Here is a 15354-nt window from a genome sequence, read left to right on the forward strand (position 1 = left end):
GCGCCCCGTATTGGTGGGAGAGGGACAGAGCGTCGAAACGCAGTGCGGAATCATTCTCCAGGCCTCCAGGCCGCCTGCTTTCCTCCAGCGCAGCCCAGCAGCCACTCCGTGCCACTCCGTGACTCCGAGTCTCGTGCCGCTGAATAAATCACGCCGTCACTTCCGCAAACCGCGAACAACCGTCGGCGAAGTCTCCGCGCGTCTGACGGGGCGGGTCGGGGCGGGGCGGGGCGACAGTGGCGGCGAAACGTCCCCTTTCGCAGCGACTCTTACCCTGTGACTCGGATTCGGATTTCCGGACCTACCACATCTTCTGCTCTGCTAGAGAAAAGGGGGGGGGGGCGGCATCGGGGTAGGCCACGGGTACTACACTAGGCCACGGCGGCAGTGGCTGCTTAAACACGGCAGTCAACTTTTTAATGATGCCCAGGCCCCTATTATTGCTGTGTGCCCTCTGCCCTCATTAGTTTTTACCGAAGGATTTTGCGGAGCCCGCCGAGAAACTGGGCCGTCGAACGTCGCGGCTGCTCGGGGGGTGGGGGGGGGGGGGGGTTGATTATGACGAGGGGATGCCAATATCGGTGTTGCGGGGAAATGAAGAGCTTCGAGGAGCCCCCGCAGCAAGGCCAGGCCTGGCCAGGGAATTCCGATCCCCTTACGCCCCCGCCGTTGCGGCACCGCGACCGCAGCGCACCGACTGATGAGACACTGTCTTTGTCGCTCGCTTTGACCAGGAAGCGAGAACGGACGAACAGCGCATCGCGGCGTTCAAGTCCGCCGCCGCTGTCCACCGCACTGCGGTCTCCGCGTGTCAAAACACACGCCGCGCGCCGCCATCCCCTTCGCACGCACTTGCGCACTCGCGTAGTGTACACACGTGAGTGTACACACACACACATACGCACGCAAACACCACTCATGGCCGGCCTTGCCCGGCTGCCCCGAGAGGCTCGCTTTGTCGCCGTCAATGCCGTGTCCTGGCTGCGCGCTCCGCCACTGTATGCTTTGAGGCAGACCGCGCGCGCTGCACCACGCTGCAGCAGGTGAACAAGGCCGCGGGGCTGGAGGCCGGACGGCCCGGACAGCGTCGCCCTGTCTCTCTCGCACCCCCGAGGGGCGCCCCACGAGTGCGAGAGAGACAGGGCGACGAAAGCAGCGCTCCGATTGAGCCCGCGACGGATTGACGCTCCGACGGCCGATGGGGAGCCGTCGGTCACTAGTCAGCATGCATCATGCGTTGCAGGCAGTCCGAGGCACTCGGCCGTGCAATGCAGCGGGACGGCGAATAATTGTTGCCGAGACGCGGAACCGTTTAACGGAAACGCGTTCGGAGGTCAGCCCCGTGGGTGCGAGTGAGACAGCCTCACACTGGTGAGGGGAGTGGGAAAGCAAGTAGTGTCCGAACTGATACGCTGGGTGTGTTTCGACTCCCTGAGCCTGCGGAATGATTATCCAAGCAGAAGCTACATCGGAGGCGTGGTCAGATTGGTGCTGGGCCTTCCCCATCTTCCGCGCGTCAACAAACGGGTTTGTGTGTGCGCCTGTGTGTATGTGTGTGTGCACCGAACTCCATTTCCATGCCGACGCCACTGCCAAAGTGAGCTTGAAATGGGTGCATCGAGTTTACGAGCCTGCCGCTGCTGGCCGACAACAAGTCCGAGCCGTTCGAACTTCCCAGAAAAAGCAAATTTAATCGGCAGACGCGACGCTGATGATGTTCGGAGAGTTTATGTGCTCGGCGTGGTGCACGATGGGATGCCTACCGCACAGGCGTTCCTGTGTCTTGACTACCTGAGGCTCGACCGAGGGTGCGTGCGGAGCGGTGATGGCAGCGAAACACAGTTCACTATTTCATTAAAATGGGCAGATTTTATTGAACGTACTCTCAATTGTGAATAATAATTTCTGTTCTCTCCAACTTATATGTTGAGGTACTTTGTTTATTTCAAGAGATCCGTTTTAGGTTGAAGTTCGAAGACAATCGCTGTTTTAGGTTGCAGTCTTTCGAATGGTACTTTGAACACTTTCCTCAAGGGAAACAGAAAAGAGTTTTGAGACTAGCAGTGAGTCAACAGTGAAACCAACAGCTCTGGCCCTAGGGCTTCGGTACTAATCACGTTTGAAACAGTCCACGCGTAACAAAAATGTGGCGTACTGCGCCACTACCGCGTTAAACAATAAATAAATCAGTACACATTGCGGTGGGAACAAGGTAAATAACTTGTGTCGTTTTTTTTAACTAACTCGAATGCGGTTAGTTGTTTCTAATATATCACACGATCCTTTTTTTCCATCATCACATTCATACTGTCACATTCATACATAAATACACATTCACACTGAATATCACACACACTCCTCCTCAACACACTATAATACCACGCAAGTCTGCCGTCACATTTCATCAGACTTTTTCACCTGGGGATTCGCAGTGCACAGGGCATGCATTTGGAAAAAAAAAATGCACCCAGGAAATTCAACAAAAAACAAAAGTGACCCATCGTTCAGGCTGACTCATGTGCAACAATAAATAATAGGACTAAATAAAAAATCGTCCCGAAACAAAATGGCAAACATGAGAAAGAAAGCATTCCATCGAGCGAAACGACGTTGCAAACAAAAAACGTGATAACATTGTAAGAAACTGATGCAGGCTGGAAGGGTGCATGTTAGGTTGAATGGACAGCTCCCCCTAAAAAACTAAAATAAAAGTAAGACGCGGATGAAGCCGCGCATCACAGATCACTGGACCGTCCACAGCCCTCGAAGGAGAGGGCTCGCTCGCTCAGGCCGTTCAGGGAATGAGGAAGTTCTCCAGCCAGTCGACGTACTTGGCCACGTCCGTGAACACGACGAAGTGGCTGGGGTCGCAGCGGTCCTGCTTGGTGCGCACCGAGAGGCTGACCAGTCCGCGCAGCATCCACACGGCCTCGTCGTCGGGGACGTCCTCGTCCCTCTTGAAGAACATGCCTCCGCCGCTGTCGCCGTTGCACACGCTCGTCCCTGCGGGCAGTTCAGAGTCAGTCTTAAGTCTCAACCAGGAAGCCCGCCGTCGATCTAGCCGCCACCAAGGAGGCCTACTTCGATCTGGCAGTGGGTTGCTCACCTGCGGCTGGCTGGTCCGGCGAGTAGCCCGCGCAGTAGGTCTGGTTGTTGGTGTAGACGCCGAAGAAGGACGGGTAGCTGTAGACGCAGATGGCGGGCGACACCACGGGCATGAGGGCCTGGTGCAGCTCCTCCGTGAGCAGGCCGTCCGTCTCGATGCCCCAGCCAACCACCTGTCCAAATTAAGCTCAAATGAAGGGCGGGCCGCACGCGAGGGGCATCCTTGAGGGAGGCCAGGTTTTTTCCTGGCTGTGGTGGTGGCCAAGGCGCCGTCATCAGGCCAAGAGAGGAGGAAAAAAGACAGTTTGGAAGACGAGTGGAGCAGAAGGCAGGGCAAGAAGGCGGCAGCGTTGATAAATGCGCCCAATCGAAACAAAAGTCACAAAAAATAAAAGATTTATTACAAATAATTTCTTGTGCGAGTACTATTGTCACTATGGACCCCAAGTTTGGCAGCTCGTCGAAGCCGAACAGTTTTACACCACAGCAACAGGATATGGAAGTGCCAGGCAAGAGGCGCACTGTTGACACGCTACCATTAAACGAAACTGACAAGACTGACAGACGCTGAGAAATGTTTTGAAAGCTTTGATTCGGCGGGCGCCGCCGCCGGGGCGCCGCCCTCCGGGTCGCACCACGGCGTGCCACGGCGTGCCACGGCGCCACTTGGGGTCCATACCTTGTCTGACTCGGGCAGGGCGAGGTCCGTCCGCCAGCCGACCACCTGCGTGAACACACAACCAATCGGTCATACTCCGCGCCTCAGAGACTGCCGATATCACGCCGGCGGCCAAGGCCAGCGTGCGTGCGCGACATAAGTGGATATACCCCACGCCCCGAGAGACTTTCTGCCTTAAGCACGTGCATGGAGACGGCGAGCGAGACAAGCGCGGGGTATGGACGGCATGGTGGCGGTGCCCCGCGGTGCCTCACCGTGCCGAATTTGCCCTCGACGTTGGACAGGTCCGTCTTCTCCTTGTCCCAGAGGCAGACCGGGCGCACGGCCGACGTGATGGTGGCGGGGCTGGACAGGATGAGCACGGCGATGTCGTTGCGGTAGTTGGTGTAGTTGTACTCGGGGTGCACGTGGATGAAGTACACCTGGAGGACAGGGAGGAGCACTTAACGGCTGAAACATTTCACCGACCTAAAGGCCTAAAGAAGAAGCAAGTCTCCTTGAGGGTGGCGGGCCGTGGACCCCGGTCGCCCCCAGTCGCCCCCCTCGGCAGAAGTTAGCGAGCCAACAACTCGACGAGGGGAGTTGGTAAGGACTCCCCGAGGATGGGGGTGAGATGAGAGAGAGAGAGAGGGCAAGGGCGGCGTGGCTGGCCTGAGACCCGCCGGCAAGCGCAGTAAATTTGCTGAGGAAACACAGCAAATGGCGCGCTGCGCGGCGCTGCACCTCCCGGCAAAGGGAAACACAACGGGACGGGGAGGCCAAGGCCCAGGCCCCGGTCCGTTCGGCACTCACGTGTTTGTCCTGCACGCCGTCCTCGGAGGTCGTCCTCAGGGCGTGCTTGCCCAGGAAGACGAGCAGCGATTCGGGGCCGACGGGCCTGCCCACGGTCGTCGTCACGCAGTGCGCCGCTGCAACACACGGAAAACAGATTTCGCATTTTGAATTCCGCGCGCCAAAAGCGGGCTCGTGTCGTCTGCAGGTCATTCCCCGGCGAGCGCGCGCTTCTGCTTAAATGCCCGAGGCGCGTGTCGGTCGCGGGGCCGGTGGCGCGCGGGCAGTGTCTTAAAATTCGTCGTGGTCTTGCCTCAAAAACTTTGGCTACGCCGCAAGTTGGACTCCAGCTGCCGCCTTGCAGCGTCTGTGGGCGCCAGCCAGAGACACTGCAGGCAACACGCTGCTGCTGCAGTGGCGACTTCGGCGGCAAAAATAAAGCGGATTTCCATTTTCCCGCGCTGGCAATGGAGGTACTGACCGGTGACGACGACGGTGGGGCTGACGAGGGAGCCGCCACACTGGTACTTCCAGTCGCGGCCGTGCGGCTTGTAGAGCGCCACGTGCCAGGGCCACTTGCCGGGGATGGACGTCTCCCCGTTGATGATGAGCGGCGTGGCGGGCGGCGCCACCGTGCCGCACGTGGAGCGCTGGCTGCGCGTCCGCGACGGCGACGGCGCCGGCCTGGCGTCGGGCCTGGCGTCGGGCCTGGCGTCGGGCCTAGCGTCAGGCCGCGGCCGCGACGCCGGCTCGTCGTAGTTGGACGTCGGCCACGGCTGCGGCGACATGTCCACGTCCATGGGCGCGGGCCTGCCGACAAAGGGGTTGTTGAGCGGGGATTCGAACCCACGATCTCGGGGTTGGGGGGGCCTTACCTTCGGTCTGCCGAGCTTGGCACCGGCCTGGACGGCGCGGGCGGCCGCGGCGGCAGGGTGGTGCGCGTCGTCGGGTACGCGTCGCGCTCCGTGCTCGGTGCGTACTTGGTGGTGTACACGGGCGCGGGCCGCTCCGTGGTGGGCTTCTGGTGGCGTTCCGTGGTGGGCCGGTACACGCCGCGCTCGCCCTCCGTCGTGCTGGTGTAGTTGGGCTGCGGCTGGTACGCGTCGTCGACGGGGCGCGCGGCCGCGGGACGCTTGGCGTCGAACTGCTCGGGGTTCCTCCTGTTGCTGCTGCTGAACGACGGCGAGTCGTTGGGACTGCCCATCTGCGAAGACGGGGTGGTTAGTCCAGCTGCAAGGGAACCCCCATCCCCCAACCCGTCCTCCAAGACGCTTACCGAGCTGGGCGAGTAGTAGTTATCGGGGTTGGCGTTGGGCGCCGGGTCGTAGGCTGGCGTGGACCTGGTGGTGGCCTGCGGCGTGGCCGTCTCCCTCGTCGGCGGCGGCGTGGGGCGCGGCGTGGTGGGCGGTGGCGTAGGTCGGGGCCGCACCTCCTCGTCGAATTGCTGCGCGCTGCCCGCGCTGCCCGCGCCTCCAGCGCCACCCCCAGCTCCTCCGACCCCCGCCGGCCGGCTGAGGGGTGGCTTCTGGACTCTGGACGACTGGGTGGACTGCGGCCGCGACACTGAAAACAGACTTTAGTTAGGCTTCCCATTTTCACAAACATTGCGTTGGGCGTTGCACTCCACCGCCACTCACGCGTGTCCAGGCCGAGGACGGGGTTGTTGTTGCCGCAGATGGTCCTGCCGTTCAGCTTGATGTTGGCGATGTAGGGGATGTCGTCGCGGTCGCCGAAGGCCGCGAAGATCCTCACCGGCAGTGGCGGCCCGGGCGACAGCCTCTCCTTCAGGCTGAGGATGGTGAACTCGACGTTGTCCATGGTCGACACGTCCCCGATAAAGTTCTACACGACAACGAAAAATTAAATTTAAAGTACGTGGTGGAATCGAACCGATGACCTCAGAGTCGGCCAGCAAGAGCGAAAGCACTCGGCTACTTACACCGAGGATCTGCGCGCGGTGCGTGAGGCGCACGTTGAGCCGCAGCCCGTCCAGCGCCTCGTCCGTCGTGACCAGGATGACGCCGTACCAGCGGTTCTTCTCGGGCTCGCGGCCCTCGTAGCTGAAGACACTGGGGCAGGGCGAGCTGGGGTGCGGGCCCCTGGTGGGCTTGGCCGCCAGCTGGCCCGCCGCCCCGCCCGGGCCCACGCCCGGCCCCACCCCCGCCAGCAGCAGCAACAGCGCCAGCACCATCTGCGGGGGAAACGCATTGTACTCAACATTCCGAGGGCCGGGGTTCAAATACCGTCCCCTGTTCCATGACTCACGTCGTTCACGTTCCTGAGCGGCGACCGCGCCATCATGGTCCTGGGCCTGGCGGTGGTGCTGGCCACGCTTGACCGCGCTGCCGAGGAGCCGGCGACGTGACCGCACTGCAACGAGCGAGAAAGAAGAAGTGAAAACACTGCGGCTATCTGAGGGGCGCGTGACGCTCCGCCGCCGCCGACGGACCTCCCCGTCGGCAACCCCCTGCCGCCCCTCGGCGGACCGCAGCGCTGCAGCGCCCGCCCCTTGTTTATCTTGGCCCTAATGACCGCCCCGGGCGGCCGGCCCGGCGAATATCGGAAGGCGATATAAGGAGGCTGCCGGAAAGGGAGAACGGCGAACGAGTGGGGCCACCGCACCGCGGCGCACCGATTCGCGAGGTCCACGACGTCCGTCCTCTCCGCGCCGCCCGCCCGGCCGCACTGCGAGACGCGGCCAGCCATGGCCCGGCGATCCCGTTGCCGATTATTTTATTGATTAAGAGGGAGAACCGCTACCGAGGCGCCCCGTGGCCGTGGCCGCGGCGAGCAACGCGTCGTCGCCACCGACGTGGAGCCCTTAAGGCGCCAGACTCATTCGAGTCCCGTTCATTGTTGTGACTGCCGCCCGGGCCTATCTCACTTTCGGGAAAGTGTCGCTAATCGTGTTTGTGTTTTCGAGGCGGTGGTAATTAAAAAGGGCGGCCGGGACGGATGCCGAGCCGATAACGCGTCGCGGTGTTCGCTCCGGGGGCTCCCGCCGGCCAGCCCCTCGGCGTGCAGCGCGGCGTGGAGCGGCCGGCAGACTCCGTTGCGCGCGTTTTACGGCACTGCTCGCCTCGGCTTGCCTTGCTGCCCGCCTCCTGCGAACTGCGAACACGAGCGTAGCCGCTTAGCCGCCGATACTTGTCCGTGGAAGTTTCCGCAGCCGCTCGCACTAAAGCACGGGTCTGTGACCCGCTGGACCGAGGCGCCAGTCCCACCCTCTGCCGCCCTCTGCCGCCAGTGGCAGGTCAGCGTCCGGGGCGTAGTACTACGGAGGAGCCACCGCTCGTTTTGGCATTCATGCCGAATTTAAAACCATGTCAGGGGGGATCGCCTTCCTGACCAAGTTATGCGAGGAATCTCAACCAGAATGGGCAGCGCAGACGCCCCGTAAATTTCCCTTCGCACGCTTTGGGCCGGTGGCCGTGTGGCCAGGACGGCGGGCCCGACGTTTCCACTCTCGTGTTTTGATATCGTTTCCCCCCGGCGCCAACTTCTGGCGCAGTCTGGATCACTCACCACTGCAGCAGTAAGCCGCCGTAAGATCATCAGCTGATCAGTCAATAAGCCACGACCACTAATCGTCATCGAAACCCACACACACACGCACTCACTACCACATAAAATCGCACACACACACACGCACGCGCGCGCGTGCACACATTTTCGGAACAGTAATTACAGAGCGACGTGCTGGGTTGCCTAAAGGACGGCGAGCTGTGCGTGTGTTTGGGTTAGTGTGAGAGTGTGTGTTTTGGCGTCAGTGTGTGCGTGTGCGATACGTAGTCCGCCTGGACGCTGCGCCGCTGCGGGATGAGCCCACCCGGCAAATAATCGGCCCGACAGGCACGACAGGTCGGCTCACTCCGAACACGGCTGGCTTTCTGTCCCTCTCGCGACCCCGCGGGACTCCTGGAAGTGCGAGGGAGACGGCCCGACGAAAACAGTGTGGGGAATCAGCCTGCATGCGAGGCGTGGAGGCGCTGTCACGTGCTTAGCTGTGCTTCGCTGTGCTCCGCAGTGCTGCGCTGTGCTTTGGCGGCTTATGAGACACATTCGCCCATGAATGGCCATCGCGCTGGTCGTCCTGCCCATGGCTGCATCGGCGCACCGCCCGCCCACGCCATCAGCACGAACCAACCGTAGTTTTCCAGTAGCCGCTGGGTGCAAGCACGCTTTCAAAATCACCATGTTTTATTTTTGACAGCACGACAATGTTTTTGATCGCACGGTGAATAGTGCAGCGCCACTGCAGCACCTTTGACGGCGGAGACGAACGACGCCGAGAAAGACGACCGCAAAACAAAGAGCCACATGCTGCTCATTGGGGCGCCACTGGCTGCCACTGGCCGGGGCCGGCCGGCCCGCCGCTATAGTTGCTTTGTCCAAACTTTGTCTTGTCTGGCCGTTCGCGCTCCGCCGGCTCCGCCAATCCCGGAGCGCCGGATGAGTGGGAGCGACTATAATGAGACGGCGTGATGATGGCGGCGTCCCGGAGCAGAGACAATGGCCGGCGTCGTCCGCAGGACGGCTGGGCAGGCACGGCAGGGCCGGCAGGGCAGCCCGACGGGTAGGGTAATCGGCCAGAGTGATGATGTGGCTCAGCCGCACCACCGCCAAAAAAAGAAGAAACTGCCTGTCGCTGGCTGAGCCACAGGCTGAGCGATAGCGCGATACATGGCCTACGAAAAGCGATTACTCGTTGTCTGCCGCCTGTCTGCGCATTGTGGCCACTTACGTCGCTTTTCCCTCCATATTCCGCACACTCTCTGCTCCCAAAATCCAACAGCACTCTTAGCTAGTTCGAAAAAAAACTCCGCACGTGTTGGTTTGCTGCGTCGCGCGAATGGGTTGGCAGCATTGGAGGGACGGCGCTCCGCGACCTAACCTAACGGCAACGGTACCCCACAGCCGCGAAGCTGGACGGAGTTCGAGCTGCATAAAACACGGAACACGTCGGATTCACGAGGCGAAAATAGCCAGCCCTGCTGTTGCCGAGTCGTATCGGCTCCACGCTTGACTCTGGACTGATCGCCTGGGCCAAATGTGGACGACAACTCCATGCGGTGGACGATCCAGAGCAATCCAGAGTAACTTTCTGGGTTCGACTCCCACTCCCTGCCGGACAGTTTTGCCCCCCTCATTCATCATTAACTCGCACTGCTTTAACACTTTCCGGGTCCGCGCACGCCCGGACTGCTGTCCGTCTGTCTGCCTGTCTTTCTGTCCGCTCGGCTTCCGATTTTCATGGCGCTGCTTTTGTGGCTGAGCAAACAAAGGGCGGAGCGCGAGGCAAAGCGAGGCAAAGCGAGCCAAATGCGACCGGCCGTTGGAGCGTGCCGAAGCGGCCGATCGGGAGCGGAACGCGCCTTGCGACGTCACAGAGTCATAGATATCGCGGCGCCACGCGGGAAAACCGCGGCGATACACTGTACAGCCGAGTGGATCATGTCAACAACCACGAGAACGAGGAAACACAGACGGCCCTAGGACGGGCTCGCGGCGCCCTTCCTGCCAATGACCCTGCCAGCCCTGCTATCTGCCGAGTCGTTTCGCCGCTGTCTCTCTCGCACTCGCGGGGCGGCTCGTAAGGGTGCGAGAGAGACAGAGCGCGGCTTCCCTCGCACGCACGGGGCGGTGCGTAGGGGCGCGAGAGAGACGGAGCGAGGGTTCGCAACCAGCCTGCCGGCTAGCCGCTGCTAGCCGCGCAATCTGGCTGCAATTAGCGACGAATGCGACCCCAGCGGCTGAAGCGAAGCGGCTGAAGCGGCCCGCCCACCTGCCGCATTAAGTTGTGGAAAAGTTGGGACGATACTGGCGGCGGGGCGGCGGGCCGCGAGGCGGCGGAGGGGGAGGACGACGCGTTACGTGTTAAGTGCACGGGGCCGGCTTGGTCCAGCCAGCAGGCACGAGCCAGGACACTGGTCTGAAGGTCCGTCCAAAGGCGCCCCTTGAACGAAGAGAGCAACCAGTCGTCAGCTGGAGCCAGGTTAGGTTCGGTAAGGCTTGCCAGGGCGGCGGAGGGGACACTGCGTGGTTCACACCGGCAGTACGGCACAGTGGAAGAGAACTCCGCTTACAGTGATGCGGCGACGGAGCTTGATGCTGCACCACGCGACGCACGAAGGGCTGCTCGAACACGAAGAGCGAGACGCACGACGCGGTTCGCAATCAGTGCAACGGAGAGCAAACGCGGCAAAAACAACACACTGTAAGCCGGCTCGACTGGCGCGGACGGCGCGACTCGGCACGGCGCGGTCGTCTCGCGGAGGGTCAGTCCGAAGCTGCTCTCACGGCCATGGTCAGACGGCCACTGAAGACACAACACACGGACTTGTCGGATCGGGACGGGATGGCGCGGGAGGGGAGTGGCGGCGAGGAGAGGAGGGGCTTGTCGGAGGGCCGGAGTCAGCCGCAGGGCTTCTGCTGCAAAACCGGCTGCAACAACACGCAGCGCGCCATCGGCGCCGCCCCGCCGCCGCGATGACACTCGTCATCAAGAACAGAGCTTGTAAATTTGAAGAAAACAAAATGCCTCGTCTCAGTAGTTGAACCCAGCGTACCTGAATTTGAAAACAGCGCGTTAGCGACCACGGCTATCGGGTCGCTTAACCAATACGTCGGACGCGAGGCGGTCAGGCGTTCCCTTGAACTTGGCGGCGAGGTCCCCGTCCGCGTGCATCTTAATCTCCCCGCCCAGTCCGCTGCCATGAGAAAAGAAGCGACTCATTACAATGGGCGTCGATCGGAACTCGTTCTCAGAGCACCATCACTCGTTTCGCCTCGGCGCACGCGGTCGCAATGTCCGCTCTGTCTCTCTCGCGCCCACAGGGCACGCCACTGCAAGTGCAAGAGAGACCGCTTCTCCTTTACTCATCACAGCGGAGCAAAACCCTGAGCGGGATGCGTCAGGGCAGGGCGGCTTGCGGACGCGCCGCTACGCCTCGCTATCGCCGGCCAGGCAATCGCAGCCCAGCCCGAGGTCACGGCCTCCTCCGACCGGGCCGGGGAAGCACCGAACTGCGTAACTACGGCAAGTAGTCGGTGCTGCGGTGTGGCGGTCCGAAGCCACAGGTATTCGATAGGCGGGCGGGCAGCACTCGTTAGAGCGGAACACTCTACTTGTCTGTGGTCGATGACGTGACGTCGGTGACGTACTCGTCGGGCTCCTGGGCGAGGCGCACCTCGTCGGCGTGTGGCGGTGCCCCCGGCGGCGGACGCGCGCGCCGGCCGCGTGGCCGCGTGCTGCACATCGGCGACGATAACCGCTTCCGCACCGCTCGGTCGCCGCTTGCCGTCGCTCGCCGCCGCTCGTCGCGCGCGCGTTCAACTAATCCCTTATTCGCAGAAAGCGGCCGCGTTGGGGATCCGCTTTGGGTGCTCCCGGAAGGGGCTCTGGGGGCATCCGGCAAAAAAGGCTCGAAATAGCCGCGGGAACAAGTTCACCAGCACCACTGACGCGGACGGACGGGGCTGGGCTAAGGCTGGGCCGCGACGGCCGGCTGGCAGGCTTTTCGAAAAGTTGTCGAGGGAAAGCAAGTTGCCCCCCCTGCGCTAAAACGCGAAACAACGGCCTGCCGAATGGAGTGGCCGATGGAACGGCCGGGGCGCTGCGTGCAACTTTCGACCGTGGCATACATAGCAGTATTGATCAAGTCCGAACGGAGTTGATCAAAGTGAGGACGGCCGAAAGGAAATCCCTAATCCCCCACGCGGCTCGGCGCGGATCGCGTCGGCGACGCGGGGACGGGGAATGACACGCTCCTGGAAATAGCGACGCCGGGCTCGCCGACCGGTTTGGGTTTCGGCGAGGCTTCGGCGAGGCTTCGGCGAGGCTTCGGCGAGGGGAGGGGGGGGGAGGGGGTTGACGACCGCCGAGCGGGAGCCATGGCGATCCACCAGTGGCGGATCCAGGGCCCGTCTGAGGGGGCCTCAGTAGCACTTTTCGCCAACTTACGAGTGCAGGAGTGTGGCGTTTTGCCTACCTTTCAGGCGGCTTTCTCGCGGCAAGGGGGTGGGGGGAAAGTCGTCCAACCCCCACCCCCTGGATCCGCGCTTTAGCAGTGTCCACCGGGACCGGGCGTGAGCCGCTGGCCACGCGCTGGCGGACGGACGGTGCTCGCAATGCGGCTCATCCCATATGATGATGGCGTGTCTCCTATTTAGGACTCATTCATAATTCCATAGCGACGCACGTCACGCACACACCCACACACCGACACACACACACACACAAACACACACAAATTTGAATGCAAACACTCGTATTTATGAGCTGCCGCTTTCAAGCCGTGTTTACAATGGATACGTGATTGTTTTTGACGAAATTGGGTCTCGACAAGCCCTGCGGGTACAGGCAAGACTGCTAATACGACTGGCTGGTTGCGTTGCCGCGAAGCTGCGCGGCAGAGGGAGAGAGAGAGAAGGTAAGAGAAAGAGAGCGAGAGTGGCCCGAAGTCCGAAGCAGTCCGGGGCAGGCCCGCCCGGCGACATAGGCCGACCCAGCGGCGCGGCACGGGGGCGTGCGTTGGGTTGCCTACCGCAACGGCGCGCTCCGCTGGGCCATGTCGGTCACCCACGACGGGCCTGCTCTGAGAGATCCACTGGCATCGCACGATTCGATGACGTGAGAGTGAACGGGGGAGAGGGAGAAAATATGTGTGCGGTTTTTCCCCGTTTTAGGAAGTAGGTCGAAAACGTGTCAGCGGCAGAGCCCCCCGGGAGGACCTCGGGCTGGGGCCCGGCCTGGGGCCCGGCCTGGGGCTGCACACAGTGATGCATCAACGCAGGACTCTAGCCGGGCCGGCCTTGCCAAGCCCTGCCTGGCCCTGCCTCACAGCTGTGCGCCCTGCCGGCCCCGCCGGGCCCCGCCCCCTCCCCCACAGCGCCCCACCCCCTCGGCGCGCCCCTCTGCCCGGCCCTCTGCCCGCCCCTGCGCGTCACCACCGGCAGAGTCGCCGCGCCGCGCCGCCTCAGTCGTCCGCGAACCTCCACGCGGAGCAACCGCAGCGGGCAGGGCACGGCACGGCGGGCACGGCACGGCGGGCACGGCACGGCACGCCAGGGTGTGCTTCGCCTTGCTTCGCCTTGCTTCGCCACGAGGAGGAGCGCCTTGCCGACGGCCTAGCTCGCCGGGCGGTTCGTCACGCCGCGCCACGGTCCTGTCACAATGTGACGACGCGACTGTCACGGACTTCCCCGCCAAGGCGCGCCAAGGCGGCGTCGTTGTGACAGACTTGTCTGCGGCGGGTCGCACCGCCGACATGCGGTGTGCGCCCCACTGCGAACCCGCCGCCCCCGCCGCCCCCGCGGGCCGCCCGCGCCGCCCCCGGGAGGGACTGAGTCGGGACAGCGGCCGCCGGTCAGTGACAGACTCGGCGCGTTTGCGTTAGCGGGCCGCGGCCCACGCGTGTCGGCGTGACAAGTGAGTGACGTGACGTGACTGTCGTGACGGTCGGCGCCAGGCGAAGCGCCAGGCGCCCCGTGGCAATGCGGCCGTCCGCGGCGAGGACTTCGGCACCGCCTGTGAGTACGACGCCGACGTGGAGGGGCAACAGCCCCGCGCGAAGGGCGCCACCAAACACCACCAAAGCCGCGGACTGGTTGAGGGGCTCAAGGACTGGACTGGCCTGATCGCGAGAAAGGCCACCCCGTCTGACTGAACGGCCCGCGGACTGGGCGGAGCCGCGGAGCCAGAGACTCCAAGTGCTCACATCAAACACGCCACTTGAGCGCGGCACGCCTTTCCTCCATCTTTCCCGCCCATGAATGGTTTCGAGGGAAAGGAAAAATCAAAAGACATTGCTCGTTAAACGCTCCAAAATTTTTTTTTTCAATACATGAAAAAATTTTCACGGGCCAAAAGTTGTTTTCGGTGTGTCAGCGAAAGAATGGCCCGAAGCTCCGCGGAGATACGAGTACGTCTGCAGGATTCCCTTTTTCCGCTTCCGCGCAGGAACACAATCCCCCTCAAAAAAGAGAAGAAAGCGAAGCGGAAGGGGGGGGGGAGGGGAAGCGATGAAAACGGTTTTGAAGTGTGATCTCGAAAACTCGCCCGGACTCCGGGATCGCGTTGCGGATTGGCTGATCGGGCTCGCGTTCTGTGGCCACACCTTCTGGCCACGCCGCCCCGGGGATCCCCTTTGCAGGCCGGGCACGCCCTGGGCACGCCCTGGGCACACTGGGCACGCCCTGGGCACGCCCTGGGCACGCCCTGGGCACGCCCTGGGCACGCCGGCCACCACGCGGATATGGAGCCCGGCCTGGGATTGCTTACTTGACACGTTTGCTCGGCCGAACCGTCCCGCCAGCCGCCGTCCCTCTCACTCCCTCCAATCTGGCGGCGCGCTCCAGGTGGAGAGAAAGGACACCTGTCAAAGAGAGGGCAAGAATCCAATTGTCACGGGGCCGGCGAGGCAGGGCGCGTATTGCCTCCTTTTTCCGAGGCGACCGGTAAATAGATCAGCGCGCCGCCGCCGGGCTCCGCGACGACGGTGGCGGCGACGTACTCGGAGGAGAAGCGGGGGCGGGGAAAAAATGACCTCCGCGATAGATTTTGCACTTTTGTGCGCCCCGCTAACGAAGAGGGACGGTTAGGCGAGCCAGGAACGGAACGGATGAGTTGTGGGGAAGGGGGAAGGGGGAGGAAGGATCACGTACCTCGATAGCAAGCGCCCCGGCTGCCGCGCCCCCACCCTTTAGGCCTACCCAGGCTGAGTGCAGGAAAAATCCTTAAAAGCTGGTCGAGGCTGTTCCTCCTCGGCGCCCGGGTCGGCCTTCCTTGCTGCCGGGAT

General features: G+C 62.5%; 1 protein-coding gene across 1 annotated transcript; it reads right to left on the minus strand.

Annotated features, from left to right (window-relative positions):
* Positions 1–1847: 1847 nt before the first annotated feature.
* On the minus strand, positions 1848–10870 carry LOC117642658 (serine proteinase stubble-like). The gene is made up of 12 exons (XM_034381070.1): positions 10642–10870; positions 6821–6925; positions 6495–6746; positions 6193–6397; positions 5832–6118; positions 5431–5759; positions 5037–5365; positions 4577–4692; positions 4039–4206; positions 3785–3829; positions 3107–3278; positions 1848–3003 (listed from the first exon to the last, which is right to left on the minus strand). The coding sequence occupies exons 2-12, from the start codon at positions 6854–6856 to the stop codon at positions 2795–2797; spliced, it is 2148 nt and encodes a 715-aa protein (XP_034236961.1). The 5' UTR covers positions 6857–6925; positions 10642–10870; the 3' UTR covers positions 1848–2794.
* Positions 10871–15354: the final 4484 nt, after the last annotated feature.

The sequence above is a fragment of the Thrips palmi genome, unplaced genomic scaffold, assembly GCF_012932325.1.
Source record: "Thrips palmi isolate BJ-2018 unplaced genomic scaffold, TpBJ-2018v1 HiC_scaffold_16, whole genome shotgun sequence".
Taxonomy (NCBI): domain Eukaryota; kingdom Metazoa; phylum Arthropoda; class Insecta; order Thysanoptera; family Thripidae; genus Thrips; species Thrips palmi.